Here is a 20,559-nt window from a genome sequence, read left to right on the forward strand (position 1 = left end):
ACAGCTCAGGAAACACAACTGTCATTCCACTGTTTGTAGTCAGGTGGGAGTGAATATTTACTGCTGTCAATCAGATGGCAGGCAAAAACAGTTCAATGTGACCGAATGCGCGAGGCAGGCAACGGTAGCAGTATGAAGCCGAGGCAATGAACTTGAGCAGCACCGTTAATGATAGTCGAAGAATAACGACATTTTCACAGAAATAAATCGGCGCAACCTGGTTGTCGATTACGTTAGCCTATATGTTGTGCGACTGTCTCTTAGCTGCGTTTTATATGCCTGGGTACCGTTGCCTGAGCGCAGCCGATGACGTTGGCAAGAGGAGTGGTTTTAAAATGACCCCCACGTGTTGTTAAGCGATGATGATTAAAGTAGAGCTGCTTGGCCATGGAGCCGTTAACAACAGAATAGCGAGCAGAACGGACTGAAATCGCTGACCCCGAAATAGCTTCTCCGGTTGGTTATGTATTTTTCGAAAGAGGGACCTTGCAGCTAAATCATATTGGTACTGCCGGTCAGATTTTATGTATTTATTTTTCTCACCACTGATGGACGAACAATGGAGAGGCTGTCAGCAGAAGTTTCTGGTGGCCCTCCTCTTTTTTTCTGCGGTACATCATTGTTTTTGATGCTGTTGTTGTGTAGGAGTGCTGGGACGGACCGGATCTTTTTGGATTTCTGCTAGAAAACACCGAGAACACCAGCGGTACTGTTAGTCGCTATCTTTTTTCCCCCCCAGCGGTTCCGCGCAGCAGATGTTTTCGGTGCTGTCAATCCGGCGATATTATGGTGAAATTCCCGGCGCTCACGCATTACTGGCCTCTCATCCGATTTTTGGTTCCTTTGGCTATCACCAACATAGCCATCGACCTCGGGGAACAGGCAAGTATTGCTTTATATCGTGGTTCTGTTTCAATAACATGTCACCACGAAAAAATGACGCGACGGAATGTGTACATGAAGAGCATTGCAGCTTTATACCTCGCTATGTCATACGCCTTGTTTCCGCTGCACTGTTTCTTATTGTAGGTTATTTCACAATAACGTCTTGATATCTCCATGCATATTTTGCAGTATACGCCTCTGTCCGTTATCTTCACCGATTGTGCTACATTGCGTTATGACGTATCCGTTTCTAACACGACCTAGCAGTCGCTGGCATTGCTGCGTTGAATATGACTTAGAATGCCAGAATCGACTGGGTACCATTACAGAAGCAATCTCAGGGAAGCCATTGAAAGCACGGGCATCTGAACACGGTGACACAAACAACATGACCTAATCACCTGTGCGCGTGTCAACAGCTGGCTTAACATCCACTAACACAGGTCGGGTTGTATTCAGGGATGGAACAATGCGAAATGAATATGAGCGAGATGATTGTGCACTTTCGGATGGGCTGATTTTCACCCGTGTGTCGACCCCACTGCGCACTGGCATCATTGTTTAGATCTGTCACTCATTTCGGGGCGGAAATAAATGTTTGTTTTCATTGGAAGGTCATTTCGCCCTGGTATCCCATAGACGATAAGATGGCATTGGCTGTGGTAACAATAATAATTAGTGTAAAATAATAGTGTGAGAATCATAAATGTAATCACCATGAAAATACCTAAGTGTTGGTGGTAAAACAGTATTTTTTTTCACATAACAGTTTTTATATTTTCACAGGGATGGGGTCTATAGCTTATGATCTCAGAATACTCAGCGATAAGATAAGACTGTGCTTTTAAGACAGATCCATGATAGCACAAAATGTTTTGCCTGAACCCATCCTTGTCCATGGCAACACCAAAGCTGGGTCTGTAAGAAAGATTGGACCTGGTCTATTTTTGCATTCAGGTTTGGAGTGTGTGGGAGGTAGTGTTGGAGCTGAAGATTTGGCAGTATTCTGGTTCATTTCTGGCATAATTATATAATTATTTAACCTATGGGGAGTTCTCAAATTTGTTTCCTAATTTTTGTGTGATGGCTCAAAAATGTTTGCTTACTGTATGGATCTGAAGGCCTAAAACCGGATTAGGCCTGGGAGCTTTGCTATGTGGGATGTCTGCACGGACACAGAATATTAGTTTATAAAGGTTCCCTTCAAGTCGAATTTGTCTGATGGGTGGCAAAGTATTTGGTTCTAGTCAGTTTTTCTAACAGGATTGTAGCATTGAGTCTCTCTGGTTCAGTAGCCTACCCCTTCGAGAACCAGGTCACCCCTTTTTTTATTTTGAGGCATTTGTCTCATCCAAGGTGACATTTGTGTTGCATACAGTCCATTTGTACGGATGGATATTAGCTGAACAACCTGCTGAAATGTAGAAAGACAGCTGACAGATAAAACAGAAGAGCACGGGAATTAAACCAGCGATCTTGGAGCTGCAAGCCTATTTGCCAAACTGTTAGACTACACGGCCATTCTCTTCCGTCTTCTTCTATTCATGTAGCAGCGTCAGAAACCATTAGACATCGTTTGCACACGTGCAGATGTATGACAGTATACAGACTGTTTATGTTCCTGTGAACAGTCAAGCCTGGCTGTCTGATGCTAAGTGGTTCAAAATACATTTTTTGTATGTCTGTATCTATGTAACATGATATCTCACATTGTGCACCTTACAATATTTGAATTATGCACATAAATATGATTGGAATGGAAAAATAGACCCTGTGGCTTTGTTCATAGGTTTTTTTTTTTTTCACACTATAATTTTAGCTCTCAGAATAGCCGTGGCTCGCATTGAAATACAGAAAAACAATTTGGGAATATGGCGACCGGGACTTCTTGTTTTTAATCATAAAAACAAGACAAATGGAAGCTTTCCAATGCTTTTACTTTAACCCATATTTCGGCTGAAAGCTCTCTAGGGAAAATAGGAATACTCAGCACAACGTAACTAGAATACTGCAGCATCATTAGACTCTTAGGGTGGATGTTCTGTTTGTTTTGGCGAATTTCATTGGTTGAGCATGTAGTCTGATCCTTCTTCAGGAGGTAAGAGCGGTTGTCTGGTCGTCGGAGGGTTGCCGGTTCGATCCCCCGCCCTGGGAGTGTCGAAGTGTCCCTGAGCAAGACACCTAACCCCTAATTGCTCTCAACGAGCTGATTGGTACCTTGCATGGCAGCCTTTCACCGTTGGTGTGTGTAAATGGGTGAATGAGAGGCATCAATTGTAAAGCGCTCTGGATAAAATCGCTATATAAATGCAATCCATTTACGTTGTGTATACCTGACAGAACTGTAAGTTTACACATTGCATATATCTGACTTAACTGTAAGAGTGTGTACATGGGATATAACTATTGAGACATGTGGTACATTGAATTGAAACTGGTTCCAGTTAATGTTTTTCCCTATGTGGCAGCTACACAGAGGAAGCTAGCGTGCAGTGTTACACATTTAGTTTAAAAAGTCCTAGTCTGAAAACATAACATAACATAATAAATATACTGCCAACCAACGTCTTGATTGGTTTCAAGAAACCGTACTTCAAGAAATGGAATACTGACACCAGTTAAACTACACAGGTTTTGGGAAAGAAGAAAAATAAATACATTATGAGACAAAACGAGAATAACATTCAAAGTAAATTATATATATGCAAATACATATGCCTAAGTCATTATATTTGAGATGAGTTGTATATCATCTCCAAAATCAATTTTTAGTCAGCCTTGGTGGAATAAACAAAATGATTATTGTATTTTTGCTGAATTCAAGGTGAATTCTGTGGGTTAGCCTGTATTTTCTCCAATATTATAATCCAAACACTATGGTCTCTGGTGTGTCGAATTGAAGCACAGCTGTGACTTTAACATTTGCAAATGTAATTTAAACAAACAGAGGCCCTGCTTCTCTTTGTGGCGTGCTATAATGTTGTCATGAAGGAAAACAATTACCCAGAATGCAGCAGACTCAAATGAAGATTGTGACATTCCGCGTAGATGTGGACAGAACAGCGGGTGATTGCTCAACCTGTGAAATGAGAAATTGGTGGCACCAGATGCCATTTTCTCTCAGGAACTGTGGGTCCCCCCCCACTAAATACTACTTTGGATCCTTAGATGGGCAAATAGTGATTGATGGAATTGTTTTGATGTGTCTTTCAGTGTTTATATTTCTTGGATATTGCAAATGTCTCCCCACTGTTCTGACTAGGAAAGGGTAGGAGAATTAGCTGGCAAGAATAGCTCTCCATCCTAATTTTCACCAAACTGTGATGCCCACTGCCTAAACGCCCTGCCTCTGCAATGGGATGTTCACCTACATAAATATGCCACAGAGGCTAATTTGCTAGCCCTGCAGCAATTACATTTATATATTTACACTGGGCAGTTCCAATAAAACACAAAAATGGAGGAGAGGAAACCGGTGACAGAATTTGGTGAAGCGTGCCAAATTGCAGATAAAGAGAGGCAGAGGCGCATGTTGACGTAACCGCGATCTAAATTTGCCCAAAATGGTTTTTAATTGCCCTTCACCTCACCCCTGAAAGAGCCATTTCTCTAGGCGCCGGGCTTTCAGGCTGTCCCCATGATTCAGCGCAGTTTTTTTTAAAAAATGCTTGGATTAGCCCACGTGGATCACAGTGATCCGTGTTCCTTTCCAGTGCTAGCTGCTTCTAGCATTTGCGCTAGGTACGAATAATGAAGTCTCACGTACAGTACACAGCTGTTATCGTCCTTACCGTCGCACACGATGCAATTTATTTCTCCGAATCTGAAATTCTCGTGTCCGGTCTGGTGAACTCTGAGAGGTTATTGATTTCTAGAGCCGCATCTTAATTGCAATTGGAGGCTTTAAGCTGTGCTAACTCGGAGAGAATTAGCCGTTAGCTAGTTCTGTGGGCCTCGCTGCTAATTCCATTAGCGTCTCCTAAACGACGCAGAGTAAAAGTTCAGCGAGGGACCCGCAGATGATTTAATCTAACTCCCGTTTTAACGAATCTAAATCAAACTTAAATGTGAAAACTGCACACGGCACGTCTGCTTTAATTTGGGTGGTACGTGCAGAGCCGAACGTGAACTCGCTTGCCGTCGCGTCAAGAACAGATGGGCAGGAGTGATTTTCCATTGGCCGCTTCTGTTTTTTACCCACTAACGAGCTCTCACGCTGGTCCCATCAAGACACAGACCCCATAAAGCAGCGGTACGGAATCACAGGTATTTTCCATCTCTGTGAATAGCCCGTGTTTTCCCTCAAATTTCACCTTTGGCCTAGTTCTACGTGACTGGCTGTTTGGCAGCTGTGATGCATCATGGACTCATGTTCTGCACAGCCCGGGAGCTGCAGACTTCCTTCTCCCCCCAGCCTGCTGATGCCCTGTTGATCGCGGCCTTCTTCAAGCGGTTGGAAAATGGAGGATATCGAGAACGCTTTCAAAAATAAAGGGGCCGTCTGGGTAGCGTAGAGGTGTAAGCACTCGCCTACCGCCGCAGAGACCCGGGTTCAATCCCCGGCAGCGGGTACTTCCGGCTTGGTCAGACATTCCTACAAGCACAATTAGCAATGTTTGCGGATGGGATGCCGGTGAGGGCATGAGTCCTGATCGTTGCATTAGCGACTCCTACAGGTCGGTCAGGTTCAGCGGGGAGGGGTTGTGGTAGTCTACACCCTCCCCAGACCGACAGACGATAGCGCATCGACCAGGATCATGATACACACAGGGGAATTGGTATAACGAATAAAACTGGGGAGAAAATGGCAAAAAAAAGAAAAGAAAATGCAGGTCGGAAACTCCATAGGCTTGATAGGTTGACGGGGGCCCACCCGGCATCCATTTTGTTTCAGGGGCTCAAAAGTTTCCTGGAGACTCTGTCGTCTGCTTGTGCTCACCTCACATTTTTTCTTTTTTTTTTCCTTCGGGACAAGCAGCAACAAGATCTGTGGTCTTTTGTGTGTGGACATATTGTTTAGGGGACCGCTTGAAGAAGCCTGCAGCGTACAGCAGAAGATTGTGGCTCTCGTGAATAAAGGCCTTTCAGGTTTCCGAGATGTAAATTGGTTCCAGGGGCTGATCTGGAAGGCAAGGGAGCCAATTCATTACGTTATATTGCATTCCTTTAAATTGAATTAGGCTAAATTCATTTAGCATGCTCTTTTCTCGAGCAACTTACAAATGTAAAACAAAATAAGTGCATCCACCTGAGTTATGTGAGACAGTAAGTATAAGCTAATGTAAACCAACCTGGACTTATAAGCTAAATCAGATACATATTGCTAACATCCATACAGGACCATAAAGCACACTATAACTATCCTAGAGTATTTCGAGTGCTCAGTGGTAGGAATGGTTTGGGAGCCAATTAAGTTGTTCCACTTCTCAGTTTGTTTTTGTCCACATTTATGTTAATTATCACTTTTTTCATCAGTTGCTTGCAATTTTACATTGCGTAATGCGGTCGATGAAAGCCGCAAGGTTTTGTAAGCAACTGAATCAGTCCCACTTCCCTAAAGGTGCAGTATGTAAGTCTGCAGGCAATAACCTAAAGGAACAGTCGTGTGAAAATGAACAAGAACTGATCATGTGATAATCGTAAACAATTGAAGGTGCAGTATGTGGCCCTAGCCTTAGCCCCGCCCGCTCTGTTAGCTCTGCTAGCGCCGTGAACGTGCAACAGGAAGCAGGGCATACAACTGTCCTGATTGGTTGTTAAGATTCGGGTGCGGTGGCTGATTTTGGAGCCTTTCTTAGACCTTTTACCCACCCATGAAGGAAATTGAGCCGAACGTGAACAAAAGTGTTCTTTTTCGACAAAATTACATACTGCACCTTTAAGTGTGATGGTAAGAAGTGAAGACCAACCACAAACACCAGCTGCAGAGGGTTTGTGATCATAAGGATGTAGGCCTAATCCTGAGGTCTGTGTGAGCCGTATGGGGTTCAGGTACGGGCGGTACTATGCTGTTTCAGATTGAACGCTGTCCTAGTGGCGAAGTCCTCTGGGAAGACTAAAGGAGACGAAGTAGCAAGGCCTCCTAGCACAGTACCTTCCATACAGAGCTGCTCTGTATCACATTATCTTTGGCACTCGGTCATAAAAGCAGAGTCCGGCCGGATTTAATTCATAAATAATAATGGAGAGGCGCGCAGCTACCATTGCGACGTCTACTGCGACGCACACCCAGGTGTGTTCAGCCCTCCATTCAAGTTTAGAAGAATTGATTTCTTTGTGCCAATGCGGATCTTTAAACTCCCCCCCCCCGCTCCTTCTCCTGCTGCTGCGAATGGGCTCTCCCTCGGAGCCGGAGCCTCAGACAGCCTCCCCCTCCACCCCCTCACCCCCCCTGAGTCCCTATAAATAACCCCTCTCTCCCTAAGCTCCTCCATCGCCACTCCTGCTGCTCCCGCATCCCAGGTCCTCTGTCTCCTCATCTCTGACCCCACCCTTCATTATGCCAGCCCAAATATCTGACTCCACCCATCATTTCATCCCTTTCCTGCACAATTGGCACGCACACCATAACCCCCCCACCCCCCCCCTCCCAGAAACAACACCACCACTCTTTGGGCCCCTCACATTATTATAGGAGCTGTGGTGTGGCAGGAGAGACTTTGCGTAATTATGTGGGTGAGTGCGATGCTCGGGAAATAGGATTACGCTTACGCAACGGGCAGGTGGAGGCTATTAATAGCTCCGTTCTCTCTCCTGCTGCGGGGGGACGCTGCTCGTGCGGTTCGGAGAGGTGGCAAAAAAGGGGGGCGATTACTGACTCCGGTCTGTGTCGCCGTCGCCCGTGCTAGGAAGGCCACGGACACTCCTCTGGGCGTTGACGGTGCCAGGGCCAGAGATGGTGGGATTACCGAGCCCCGGTCACATCGATGATGTCTTCTTCTTTAAAAAAAACGTGCAGTGACAGAAGCTGTGGGCTCTCAGTCACCTCAGAGCCTCGCCTGTGCGCCAGTTTGATGCAGATTTCCAGTATGCTCCTCTATAGGTAATCCAAGCACAAGGAATAATGTATGAAACAAAATGGAGGGCATTGTTAATTAGATGGTAATGGGTAAAGCTGAATGTAGTTACTTTCATGAACTGTCAGCGCAGCACGTTGGCGATTCCTCTTTCATCATGAAAGGCTCCCGCCTTTGTCTAAATTTTATTCAAGCTAGCTCTGATCATCGTTAATTAGAGGGTAATGTGTAAATGATGAATCCGGGCTAGCTTGAATCATATTTTAGACAATGGCGATGAGTCTTTTATGATTAAAGGGATATTACAAATCTGCTGTTCTGACAGTTCATAAAAGTAACCAGGGTCAGAACCTTTCCTATTTTTCAAAGCCTACGTAATACAGTGTGGATCGTTTTGTATTAAGGAGATCGCTCAGAACGCCTAAACACCATAGGTTGTGCCTGGGTGACAGCATTCATCATACTTCACCGGCCGACCGTAGATTCCACGGGCTCATCCGTCTCCCGGCAGAGCAGGGAATGTAAACTGTCAGCTACAATAATAAGAATCTCAATACGAGTCAAACAGTACCAGTCTCAGCGATGAAAGGGAACGTCGGAGAGGACGTGGAGTGAAGGCAGAGCTGTGGCTTTCGTGGTCTTGAGTGACACAGACAGCGTACATCACCGACTTGCACGAGGAGAGGACGTGTGCGCTGTGCGGAAATGAGGCAGGATGCCAGCAGCTTGTAAAACGGGGTCTGCTGCTGTTTTTAATTATTTTTTTTTTTTTTACTTGTTTGGATACACAGTATAGCCTATATATAGTGACCTACTTGCAGAAGACCAGTGTCATTTGGCTCACAGATGTAAAAACAGCCTTAGTGGATGGCAGGCTGGCAGAACGGGGGCAGGGTTTTACAGTTGTGTAATTTCATTTTGCTCTACTGTTTTTTTAATTTTTCAAATTTTTTTAAAACCATTACTGTTATTATGGCTGTTTAGTATCCGTCATGGCTGCTATTTTTCTCTCTGCATGCACATGCACAATGAGTCATCATTCTGGGTAGTTCATTAATTCAATTAGGCCTACATAAAGATAATGTTTAAATACGACCTAAGGGAACTGAATGAGGGATGTCTTAGTAAGCACATGGCAGACGTGTGTGAGATCAGTTTCCCGTGGTGATGAGGACAGCAGAGACGTTTTGCGAGAGATTTTGCGTCTTCCAACGCTGACTGAGGACCCACCATTATATATCCATCAAGTCTCCCTAACCTCAAGCCTTCATTTTTAGCACTTTGGGTCATTCCTGCAATGTTGTCGAGTTTACTGCGCAAGCTATCAGGTTAGCAGAACATGTCGTCAGGTTTCTTGACTACTGGATAAGATTTTAAAACGAGGGTAATGTAAGTTTAATAAGACTGCAGAGATTGGCTTTGGTGACCTTTAAAGAACAATGGAGAATGACCCTGACACAAACACGGGTTTTTCCCTCACAAACGTTCATTCACATTATAAAATAATTCAGTCCAGTAGTCTTATGAAATTACAAGAAATGCCTTACAGCCATAACATTATGTAATGTGTACACAAGCCTTCCAAGGTCCTTGGAGTGTAATATGTGATCAGGCTCCCAGAGAGGTCAAATGGAGTGTGATGTTGTTGTCCTTTCAGAACTAGTCTCGTCTTGCCGAAAGGAGGGCTGCATATTTGCAATACCCGGTCTTGTGGGAGTTGAGCGGGACACTTCAGCGTCTCTAGCGAACATTATCGGTGTTTTGAGACTTAGTGGGTTTCCGAGAAGGCATGAGGAAACACGGGCGCCCGGGTCAGTGGGTTCTGCCCCTATGATCAGCAGTCGAGAACCGTGTCACTGTCTGAGATTCATCATTAGATTTCACCAAGGAAGTAATTTTTTTTTTTTTTGTTGATATACAGATACAAGTGATTTGCCGTGATAGCAATAATAAAATGGAAGCAAATGAAAAGCTATATAAAAGTAACATTTAAAGTATTGTTGTTCTGAAAGGTCGTTGTTAGACTGTGTCTGAAAGTATGGACATTATGGGAACGTTGGGCCTCATTCACAAAACCTTTCTTAAATTATTCTTACTTTTGTTCTTAAAAATGAAAAATCCCTATGAAAAATCCCATGGGATTCATGACACGTGTGCATACCTTTGTTTTTGTGCATATCCCGGGTGCATGAGATGATGAATGATGACTGTTTGCAAATTTTAGGCACAATCCTGTTCGTGTGATTAACATAAGGAAACACCTACCTGCATGTCTTTGGACTGTGGGAGGAAGCCGGAGTACCCGGTGGAAACCCACGCGGACGTGGGGAGAACATGCAAACTCCACACAGAACTAACTAACTAACTAACTAACTAAATAAAATTATCTTTGTATTGCTGTGGTTTGTCCACGCTAATATGGCATCCAAGATTTTTAATACTCTTAGTTTACCACTTAACATCTTTAAGGCTCTCTGCGATACATAACATAACATAACATAACATAAGATAACGTAAGACGAGACAGGCCATTCAGCCTAACACTGCTGGTCTATTCCTACCACTAAACTGTACTTAATGCTTAGTTTACCTAAAAGCTATATAGTATCTAACACTGTATCAATACTGTATGTTTTTATCAACTGCCATAATTTCAGTTTTTACTTTATTCATTTTGCCTGATGTCTTTGGAAATTCTGTAATTACTTCAATTAAACTTGGAAGCGAAGTGTTTGTTTTACTTAAATACATAATATAAATAATGACATGATTGCGTGTTATTGTGAGTTTCCCTCGTTAAAGAGTGCCACTCGGTGCGCTCTTCCAGCTCTTCCCTGCTGACAGCTCCTCTTCCTCCCCATCCTCCTCCTCCTCCTCCTCTTCCTCAGGCCCTTAACAGAGGAATCGCAGCGGTTAAGGAGGATGCGGTCGAAATGCTGGCCAGCTACGGGCTGGCCTACTCCCTGATGAAGTTCTTCACCGGGCCCATGAGCGACTTCAAGAACGTGGGCCTGGTGTTCGTGAACAGCAAGCGGGACCGCACCAAGGCCGTCCTCTGCATGGTCGCCGCGGGGACTGTGGCCATCATCTTCCACACCCTCATTGGTGAGTCTCGGCCCCGCCCCCCCCCCCTCCTCCTGGGGCGGAACCTTGTCTGGTGCTCTGACTCAGATGAATGACATCATTTTTAGCCGTGTGGCACGATCGGTTTGGGCTCAGAAACAGTAGAGCAGGGGCGGGTAAATAATGGAGAGTGTGGGTGTAACAGTGCTTGGAATTACTTCCCTGTGATTCTGACATACGCTGATGACATCACCTTCTTCATAATATATAAAAAATGCGCACAAAATGCACTTGATTCAGTAAGTTAGCAGCTATAGTTTTTGTTATGATGCACATATTGGATTAGCTACAGTTTGGCCATTGGCAATGATGATAAGAAAGTGCTCTTTCAAAAAACAAAAAAAAAAAACACGTATACTGATGAGACCAGGTGTGTGCAGGGCTATAATTTTCCCTCATACCCCCAGCTTGGGCTATACGGACCCTTGTGTTCCCTTCATTTCAAACGCTCATAAATCCACGCTGTTTATATCTGGGACCTGTTCCATGGCTCCTTGATAGAGGGACACAGCCTGTTCCTGAAAGCAGTGAAATCACAGTCAACAGTTTTCTGCAAGAGACACAGCAGCTATGACATTCTGTTCCACTCCGCTTTCTGCTGTTTGGCGCAAAGCAAGAAGCAGGGAACCGAACTCGGGGCGCAGCTCACTGCATTCGCTCCCTTCTTCAATAATTTAATGAGTTTCCCTGTCGGGTAATGTCCTGCTCTACCCTGGCCCCATTTGAAACCAGAGCCCGCCTCTCTCTCTCTCTGTCTCTCTCTCTGTCTCTCTCTCTCTCTCTCTCTCTCTCTCTCTCTCCCTCCCTCTCTCTCTCAGCGTACACCGATCTGGGATACTACATCATCAACAAGCTGCACCACGTGGACGATTCGGTGGGCAGCAAGACCAGGAAGGCCTTCCTCTATTTGGCCGCGTTCCCGTTGCTGGATGCGATGGTGAGTGTCTTTTTTTGGCGCCGGCTACCCTGTCCTCGTCCGCTAAGCCCCAAAAATTCTGTCGGGGAGAGACCGCTCGTCCTCGCGGCTGATAAAGAGGGAGTCGAAATGGATGCCAGTGCTTGACCTAGAAAGAGAGCTCTTAATCCCCGACACACGCGTGCTCTCAAAATTTAATTTCTCTGCTCGTTTTAATCCCTGCCCATATGCACACGCTCTCTTCTGTGGCGTGTGGATCAGTTAGAGCCTTCAGTCCAGACTGCCCAAACTGGTCTCACGCTGTGCGTTCTGTGCGACTGTCGGCCGTAGTCAAACGGGAAGTCCGTTGCTAGGGCCAGGGCCTTGGTAACTGGGTGAGGGTTGTGATTTGATCATGTCAGAGATGTACCGATTTCCAGCAGATGGGCTGGAGCAGAGGGCATGTGAACAGAGACCAGCTATTATGATGTCACTCTCACTCTTAGACCGAAACGGTGTTACACATTAACCGGATTGCAGTCTGGCTTGGACAGACCCATTTCTGCTCTATTTCCTCAGGGTACACATCTACTTCAGGCTCTTGCTGTGACTTAGTAGATACTTGCTGGAAAACCGTTAGAGTCGAGTTTGACGAATAATTTATCAAAGGATTCACTCCTATAGCTAACTGATTCATGGCCTGTGTGTTCACTGGTTGCCATGTGCTGTTTATTTATGAAGACCATTGTTTGTGACTGGAAGATTTTATGAATATATCAGTTATAGGTGCTAATGCTTATTAAAATGACAGATTAACGTGATCATTCTGACGTTCGTATTTTCGCGAACACATACATGTTAGCGTTATTTCTGATGCAGTGTGAAGGACACAGATTTCGTGTCTATCCCTTGGGCTGGAAGTAAAACCTGACAGGCTCGAGGCAACATTTATGCTTTTAGCAGTCTTTCATGGTAGTGTTTTTGTGCAGGTAAAAACAAAAATAAAAGAGGATGTGTCAGCATTCCAAAACATAACACCGCTTTCATGTGATATCTCGATTTGCAGTCGAGAACCCTTGCGGAATACTTGTCGCAGTGTTGCCTAGCAACACAACTGCCATTCGACTGTAAGACATAATTGTTCCGAATGCACTTATTTCAGGATGCGGACATGTATGGGCTTAAGGTTTAATGGCAATCAATGCCTTTCCTGTTGGTCTGGAGATCCAGGGATGGAATGAGCTCCAGAATGTCCTGATAATCCATAACCATAAATCTGCTGCTGAAGAACGGAGGTCCATGTATTTCAAAATGCTAACAACCAACGATGTTCTGTAAATCGCTAACCGCACTGGGATTGTGCTTTTTGACGGACAGATAATTGGAGGGATGAAATTATTTTTCTCATACTACACAGTGAGGTGAGCCAGAGGGTTAAAATAAGTAGGTTCTGAGTGAAGGAGTGAAGACTGTAGGCAATGGGACAGAGACGCGATATACAGGGAAGTGGCTGTGAAATCCTGTTTACAGAGCAATAGTTTGGGCTTTAATGGACTGTGAATACATGGTGGAGTTGGGGTTGGGGGGGCAATGGGGTTCAGCTGCAGAGCGTTTTCTGGAGACCGTTGTGGTCTAGACCCGTGTTATTATATCCGAGGATTTTTTTTTCACGGGAGAATATTCATTACGCCTGTTTGCGGCCTGTAAAGAGCGGTGTTGTGTTTTGGGTGTCCACAATAACACGGGCTGTTCTCCAAACAGTAAAGTACAGTGTTCCCTGAGCACACGGTTGAGTCATTTTATTTACCCCAAAATTTGGTGCGGGTATGTAATTAAAGTTCAACCTGGAAATGGGGGAGGGGTGGCGTTCCCTAGTTTCCAGGGTTTTCAGTGCTGTTGTTCCTGTGTTTGCGTTGCTAACTGCTAACCGCGTGCTTGGCTGCTTTTTTTTCCAGGCCTGGACGCATGCTGGCATCCTCCTGAAACACAAGCACAGCTTCCTTGTTGGTTGTGCATCTATATCTGATGTCATAGCTCAGGTAAGCACGGTCAGCCTCTATTCCACCTTAATGTGCTTAAGGGGGTGTGACAGCTTCATAGCCATATGGGATTACCGCATAATGTGTTCAGCAGGTTGGACATTTCACATTTTGAATGTAAACAAAAAGCGGAAACGGTCAGAGACCGCATTTGTTGAGGAGCGCCTTTACCAGAGGAAGCCCTCAGAATTCCCACGCATTTAAGCTTTCTCAAGCCCGTTTGTTTAGCCTGCTCTGCAATCGAGCTGTAAAACCCCCCCCCGCGGTTTGTTTTTACTGATACTGGTCTTCTGGCCTTTTCCCCAGAGAGCTGGAGGTTCATTTCAAGGTGATTTAAATGTAAAAGTTCAGCTCTAGTGGTACGGCAGGCTGTATGTTATTTTCCAGAGAACGGCCCAAGGTGACATTCAAATAATATTTTAGTTATTATTTATGTTTTTGTTTTCTTCTGCTTTCACGAGGCCAGTCGTTCATCAAGGTGAAATATCGACGCACTGCTGCGTCGTGAACGCGCGCTGCGTTTGCCGTATGTCTCCTTATAGATTGCCGAAAGCTCGAGCCTGTTTAAGCGTGAATTATTGATACGTTTCGCATTGATTTAAATAATGAATTCCGCCGTCATTGTTTCACACGTGCCCTGTCGGCCTCCCGGGAGCTCCGCAACATCTGGGCGTCTGTTAATCAGGGCTTCGGTGATGTCATTCGCCGCTACCGTGGAGTCAACAGCCTGTTCTGAGACGCTGGAGAACCGTAGGGGGGCCGCCTAAGGAGGCCGGACTCTTAAGGAGAGGCGGCGGTCCTGTAACTGACTCTCTCTTCCTCTCTCGCTCTCCCTCTCTCTCTCTTTCTCTCTCTCTCCCTCTTCTTCTTCTCTCTCTCTCCCTCTCTCCCTCTCTCTCTCTCTCGCTCTCTCTCGCTCTCTCTCTCTCTCTCTCTCTCCCTCTCTCTCTCTCTCTCGCCGGGGCAGATCGTGTTCGTGGCCATCCTGCTCCACAGTCGCCTGGAGTGCCTGGAGCCGCTGCTGATCCCCATCCTGTCGCTGTACATGGGCGCCCTGGTGCGCTTCACCATCGTGGGGCTGGGGTACTACCGGAACATCCACGACAGCATCCCCGATTCCAGCGGGCCCGAAGTGGGGGTAGGTCCGCGGGTCCGTGCGCTCGCTGGGGGGGCGTGCGCGGGCCCCGTTAGTGTGCGGGGGTGCACGGTGAGAGTGGTGGCTGATGGGTATTAGGGCTAGACAAAGTGCTGAGGATAAGTGCTGTGTGGATAATGCCTGGGAAACTACAGCATTTACAGCATTCCCGAGGTTGAAGTGGATGTTTGTGTGTGTACATGGATATGTGTGGGGGGGGGGGGGGGGTTGGTGGTGGACTCCACAGCATTTTGGATTTAACATCAACCACTTAGGATTCGATCGCCTCCAGCAAATAACTACACCTGAAGCATTATAAAAGTACTTGTAGTATTGCGTGGTTTCAACAATGCCAATACACATAAAAGGTGTGGTGCGTGGATCTGGTTATTGTTTGTGATGATCTTGTGGGTCAAAGGTATCATTTCATTACCACTCTATGCAATACACTCAAAAGTGTGAGTGTTATTTGTAGTTCCTGCACCGTGTTAATTCAACTCTAACAGTGTGAATATGAGTCAAATACACGTTGATTTAACACTGAACATTTTACTTTTTAGTAAGAAAATTTAAAAAATAACAAAATGAAATTGGTTACATTTGTCACTCAGGTTAAAAGTTAAGTGCCAGGTGCATGATGGTTAGACTGAGTAGAGATCTCAGGGCAGTCTTACTTTCAATGTCAAGAAGAGAACAGGAAAATCATAACGGGTAATTTGAGGCAGCCTACAGATATAAAGAGCTTAGCACTAAAGAATCTCTCTGTGGATTCGGTGCATAATGAAAGTTCTCCAGGCTTTGCGGTGGCTGGTGGAGTGGTGCTGTGGAAGCGTTTGAAGTTGAAAATTTCAGCGCAGAATGACTCTAAATTACCTGCCACTGGCACATGCCCATGCCCACATTTATACCCTCTCACTCTGGCGCGCATGCGTGCGCTGAGCTTGTCGCAAGATTACGACGTACAATGCGAATAAGGAACAGTACGCTAGCCTTATGAGCTTTTTAAAATCGGATCTTCCCAAAGTCGCAGCGCTCATTTTCCGACTTCGTTCTCGTGATTTGGGCGCACGATGTCGGGCTGAACGACGGCGTGTTTGCTCAAGGTAATTGTCAGGATGTTTCCTCTCGGTGTTCGACGGTCGCCGGAGCGGAAGGAACGCCAGCTGCCAGCTGTCTCCACGCCGATCACGTCTCCCGTGTCTCCTGTGTCTCCCCAGGGCGACGCCACCATCCGGAAGATGCTGGGCTTCTGGTGGCCCCTGGCCCTCATCCTGGCCACCCAGCGCATCAGCCGGCCCATCGTCAACCTCTTCGTGTCCCGCGACCTGAAGGGCAGCGCTGCAGCCACAGAGGTACGCGCCCCCCCCCCCCTCCCCGCGTAGCGCCGTCGCCAAATTCGCCTCCCCCCCCCCCTTTTTTTTTTCCCCCCACTTGAATGAGAATTTTACTGCAGGTCTTTTTTTCTTGGTGTCATGTGACTGTGTACATATTGCCGCTAATTAGCTTACGGTGTTATGGTCTGTGATATGATTTTATGGTTACCCGTGACCTTTTACTGCTATTTATTGCAAATACCACCTTTTGCAAATACACGTTTGATAGATTTCAGGAGCAGTGATTGACTCAGGGTCCTATAGCTGAGCATATATGTTTTGAGTTGTGTATGTTTTGAGTTCAGAGTAAAAGCAAGTATTTGGCAGCATTTAAACTTTTTGAATGGTAATGGTTGGGAAACTGTAATTCCTCAGAACATTCCGATCAGTAAACCATGTAAATGGGACCTTTGAGGCGAATTTAATTGGTCCTGCAAGGCTAATTTAATGGGCCCTGCAAAGCTAAATTATATGGCTAACACGGCCAACAAAAACATCCTGTTTTATAATGGTGTGCCTTCAAAAAATCATTTCAATTCTCAGTTGTAATTGTCAATGTATCACTGGGCAAAGATAGCCTGTCACAGATCTTTGATGATCATTTCCACTGCTTTCAGGCAATGAAAGCTTTTACTTTGTTTAGGGCCAGAAGTGAAATGGTTCAATGTGCCATGCTTTTAAAAATTTTCTCGCAACTAAACTTTATTTTTGTAACTTTTCTAAAACGCTAGCATCAAGTAATGGTAAATTAAATGGTAAAAGTGTATTCACAGACACATAAGTGAAGGTAAATGGAAAAAAAGAGAGTGAAATTGACAACAATTTCATTTTAAAGCTATTATAGTCTTATTTCATGTGGCAGACCGGTGTGTAACTGTGGGGCATGATTAAGGGAGGGGGGGCAGCAGACAGGGGGTTGCCCCGTGAGGTCACACAGCGTGTCTGTTTATCAGGGTGTCCTGGCTTGAAAGAGACAGGAGGAATGCGGCTTGTGTCCCGCTTGCTCATGGGTAATGACTTAGGGGTCGGGGAGGTCGACGATGGGCTTCGAAAGCGCCGCTGGCGACGCACCTCTGTTTTCACTTCTTCTGTGGTGTCTGACCTGCTGAGCTGGCCTAAGGTTATTGTGCTTCAGATGCCACATTGAAAGCTCCCTAAAATCTCCTGTAGGATTCCATTTACAATGAAGAATTATATTATCACAATGAATCAAGCATATTAGAATGTGGATGATCGTACATTCATTTTAATAATTCATACTGTGAAGAATAAAATGTTTTTACATTAAGGGTAACTGGTTTTAGCTATTCCAAAAAACAGACTGATATAAACTCCCATAGCAGTGGTTCTCCCTTTCCTTTATGAGTTATATACGGTATGAATGTATTTATTCATTCGAGCTATGAATGGACACAGTGTCTATTTAAATGTGATACATGGTGCACTGCTAAAAATGATTTTGTCAACATGTTAGCATATGTAAGTCATTGTGTTATTCGTAATAGGTACAGTGACCTAGTATATGGTTGCTATATTGCTGTGGTGTTTATGCTGTTGCTGTAGCGTATGGATTGCACGCGCTCTGTGTTGGCTGTGGTCACTGCAAACTGCAGAGTCCATCAGGGTGATGAAGTGTGCTCACGTTCTACAGTGTTTATATATACGCCCAAGATCGTATCTGCTCAAAATTTCAAAATATGCCGAGTGTAAACAAGTTCTGCAGTAACGTGCAGTATGTGTTTAACCTGTGCACCATGCCAGTACCCGTTCATTTACACTGTATGATTGCTTTCGCAGAATTATTGTCTTCTGGTAACCATGAGCACGCACGTTTCAACGAAGCAGATGCAGTGCCTCTGAACTAGAATACGGAAAAGCACTGTTTAAACGAGCTTTATCATTCCTTTTATATATGGTCACTGCATTGTAAAATTGAGATTCAAGAACAACAGCAGCAAACGCTTTGAGTTTTATTTTCTCTTTTGCTCAATGACTGGCGTGTAGGTAGACATCATAGATTTATGCTTTCACATAAAATTGATGAGCACGGGTTATCTGCGCATCACAAGGATCGCAGCGAACGCAACCTTCAGCACAAGAGCGCACCTTGTGACGACAGCGAATGACGTAAGAGCGGGGGTTTCCCCCTTATCATAACTGCGGTTATTTTCTTGGAAAAAAAAAGATGCCGCGGTCAGATTTCATGCTCCGCACCACGTGCCCTTGCATTCCACCCCGCCAGTCAACCCTCTCGCCCCTGCCCTACCGACGCGGCGTCGTCACGCGAGCGACCTTTCGCAGAACGGGCGACCTCGGGGTGGCACGACAACGGCTCGCCAGGCGCGAAACCGCGGAGACGATTACGGGCGGGGAGCTGACAGCTCGGTCTCACGTTGTTCACGGCTCCTGGAAGCCAGAAAGGGAGTGGAGCGGCTAGCCGTACGCAAAAGACGAGAGAGGCTGGTTAGAGATCACAGGAAGCGCGTGTCAGACTCGGACGGGCTCCAAAACAGAGCGGCGGACTGAATAGAAAGAGTCTGCACACCGTGCGTGCTCCCCAGTGCCAAAAATGTATTAATACCACACGGCTCTTCATCAGATTTTCCCAATTCCAAGGAACCGCACCCTCGTGTGCCCGTACTGTACCTGCTTGGCGATCTCTGTCGGGCACATCAGGAGCCACGTGACAGAGTCGGGCCGTCTTATCAGCGCAGGACAGACACAAAATATGAACTCACTGACACAGAATGTTCACACATAAAATACGGGGGTTTCCGTCTGTACCCTGTGCGGTTTGACTGCATTGCAGTTTGAACTTTGACTGCATTGCGGTTCGGCCTTTGACTGCATTGCGGTTTGACCTTTGACCTTTGTCTTCTTGCGTTTCCAGGCAGTGGCGGTCCTGACCGCCACCTACCCAGTGGGTCACATGCCCTACGGCTGGCTGACTGAGCTGCGGGCCGTCTACCCGGCCTTCGACAAGGTAAGCGACCGCCATGTCACTGACCGCGGACTGGCGGCGGCGGCGGCAGCGGCCTGCCGGACTTCGTGCTGTTTCGCGTCCTTAAATTTGGCCCTCTGACTACGCGAGTATAGAGGTCCCACCTTTGACTTGAGCACAGGCACAGTGCAGCCTCTCAGTAGGGTCGTGAACTCATCTTCCAAAAGCTGCATGGCCACGGGACCAATGTTCAGCTCAGTTCAGGTTGTAACTGGCAGTGAACAGGAATTAAGCTTCAGTAAGCCTTAAATAACTGCCGGATGTGCAGTCAGGATGTCTCTGTACGTGTGGCTTCTCTGTCCATTTCCTTAGAGCGTCTCTGTGGAGCGTTTTACAATGAGAATAGTTTGCTTTACTTTCGTACAAACTGTAGGGGAGTTTGGTACTTGTGCTCTCAATACAGTAGCGTGCTAGATATAGCATGCATATCACAATGCAGTAGCATGCTATATGTGCATACTGTAAACTCTCCCGTCCGTATGTTTTATCTTTGTTTTCAGCGAACAATGTTACAATATGATTAAATATAGTTTGAAATCACTGACTCTGACTGTTTCCAATTTCAGCATTTTTCTTGTAATAGAGCTCCTAAGTGAACACTTACAAAATGTTTGCTCAAGTTTTACCCTGATACCTTTGTACTGTGCATATTGCAATCCACTGTCACCAGGCTCACTTGGAATTAAGTGTTTTATGCCAGCGCAGCAAATTGTTCGTATATAATGCATCGCTACGATGACACAAAAAAAGAAAGATTTCCGAGATTACTCTTGCACCATGACACCATGACAACCCATAATGTTTATAGCTCAACCCCACCGTCATTATTAAACGCTGTGATTAGAAGACGCTGATTTATGCTCAGAGACCAGTGCTTTGCCGTTGAGCTGGGCAGCCGCCAGCGTTGGAAACATCCCAGAAAGCCAGACGGCTCGGTTGCTGAATAACGTTCGGTCAATGAGTGACTGTGTTATGAAACTGTGACGTCACTCTCTGGGCTATTTGGCCTCATAAACTTTGCTCGAACTGAAAGATGAATTAAATATGTAAAAAGGAAGAAAATATGATGGATTAAAATGTGAATACTGATAC

At 45.6% G+C, this 20,559-nt stretch overlaps 1 protein-coding gene across 3 annotated transcripts in view; it reads left to right on the plus strand.

Moving 5' to 3' along the window:
* Window positions 1-117: 117 nt before the first annotated feature.
* Window positions 118-20,559, plus strand: part of LOC135260747 (progressive ankylosis protein homolog B) — a 37,462-nt gene continuing 17,020 nt past the window's right edge. Inside the window, exons 1-7 of one of the 3 annotated variants that reach the window (XM_064346253.1) lie at window positions 118-882; window positions 10,790-11,006; window positions 11,843-11,961; window positions 13,875-13,958; window positions 14,926-15,096; window positions 16,311-16,445; window positions 19,357-19,449. In XM_064346253.1, the coding sequence (XP_064202323.1) occupies window positions 787-882; window positions 10,790-11,006; window positions 11,843-11,961; window positions 13,875-13,958; window positions 14,926-15,096; window positions 16,311-16,445; window positions 19,357-19,449 (915 nt within the window). In that variant the 5' untranslated portion in view covers window positions 118-786. The remainder of the gene's footprint in view (window positions 883-10,789; window positions 11,007-11,842; window positions 11,962-13,874; window positions 13,959-14,925; window positions 15,097-16,310; window positions 16,446-19,356; window positions 19,450-20,559) is intronic. The other 2 variants (XM_064346251.1, XM_064346252.1) reach the window with 2 other exon arrangements.

The sequence above is a fragment of the Anguilla rostrata genome, chromosome 8 (assembly GCF_018555375.3).
Source record: "Anguilla rostrata isolate EN2019 chromosome 8, ASM1855537v3, whole genome shotgun sequence".
In the NCBI taxonomy this organism is placed as follows: Eukaryota; Metazoa; Chordata; class Actinopteri; order Anguilliformes; family Anguillidae; genus Anguilla; species Anguilla rostrata.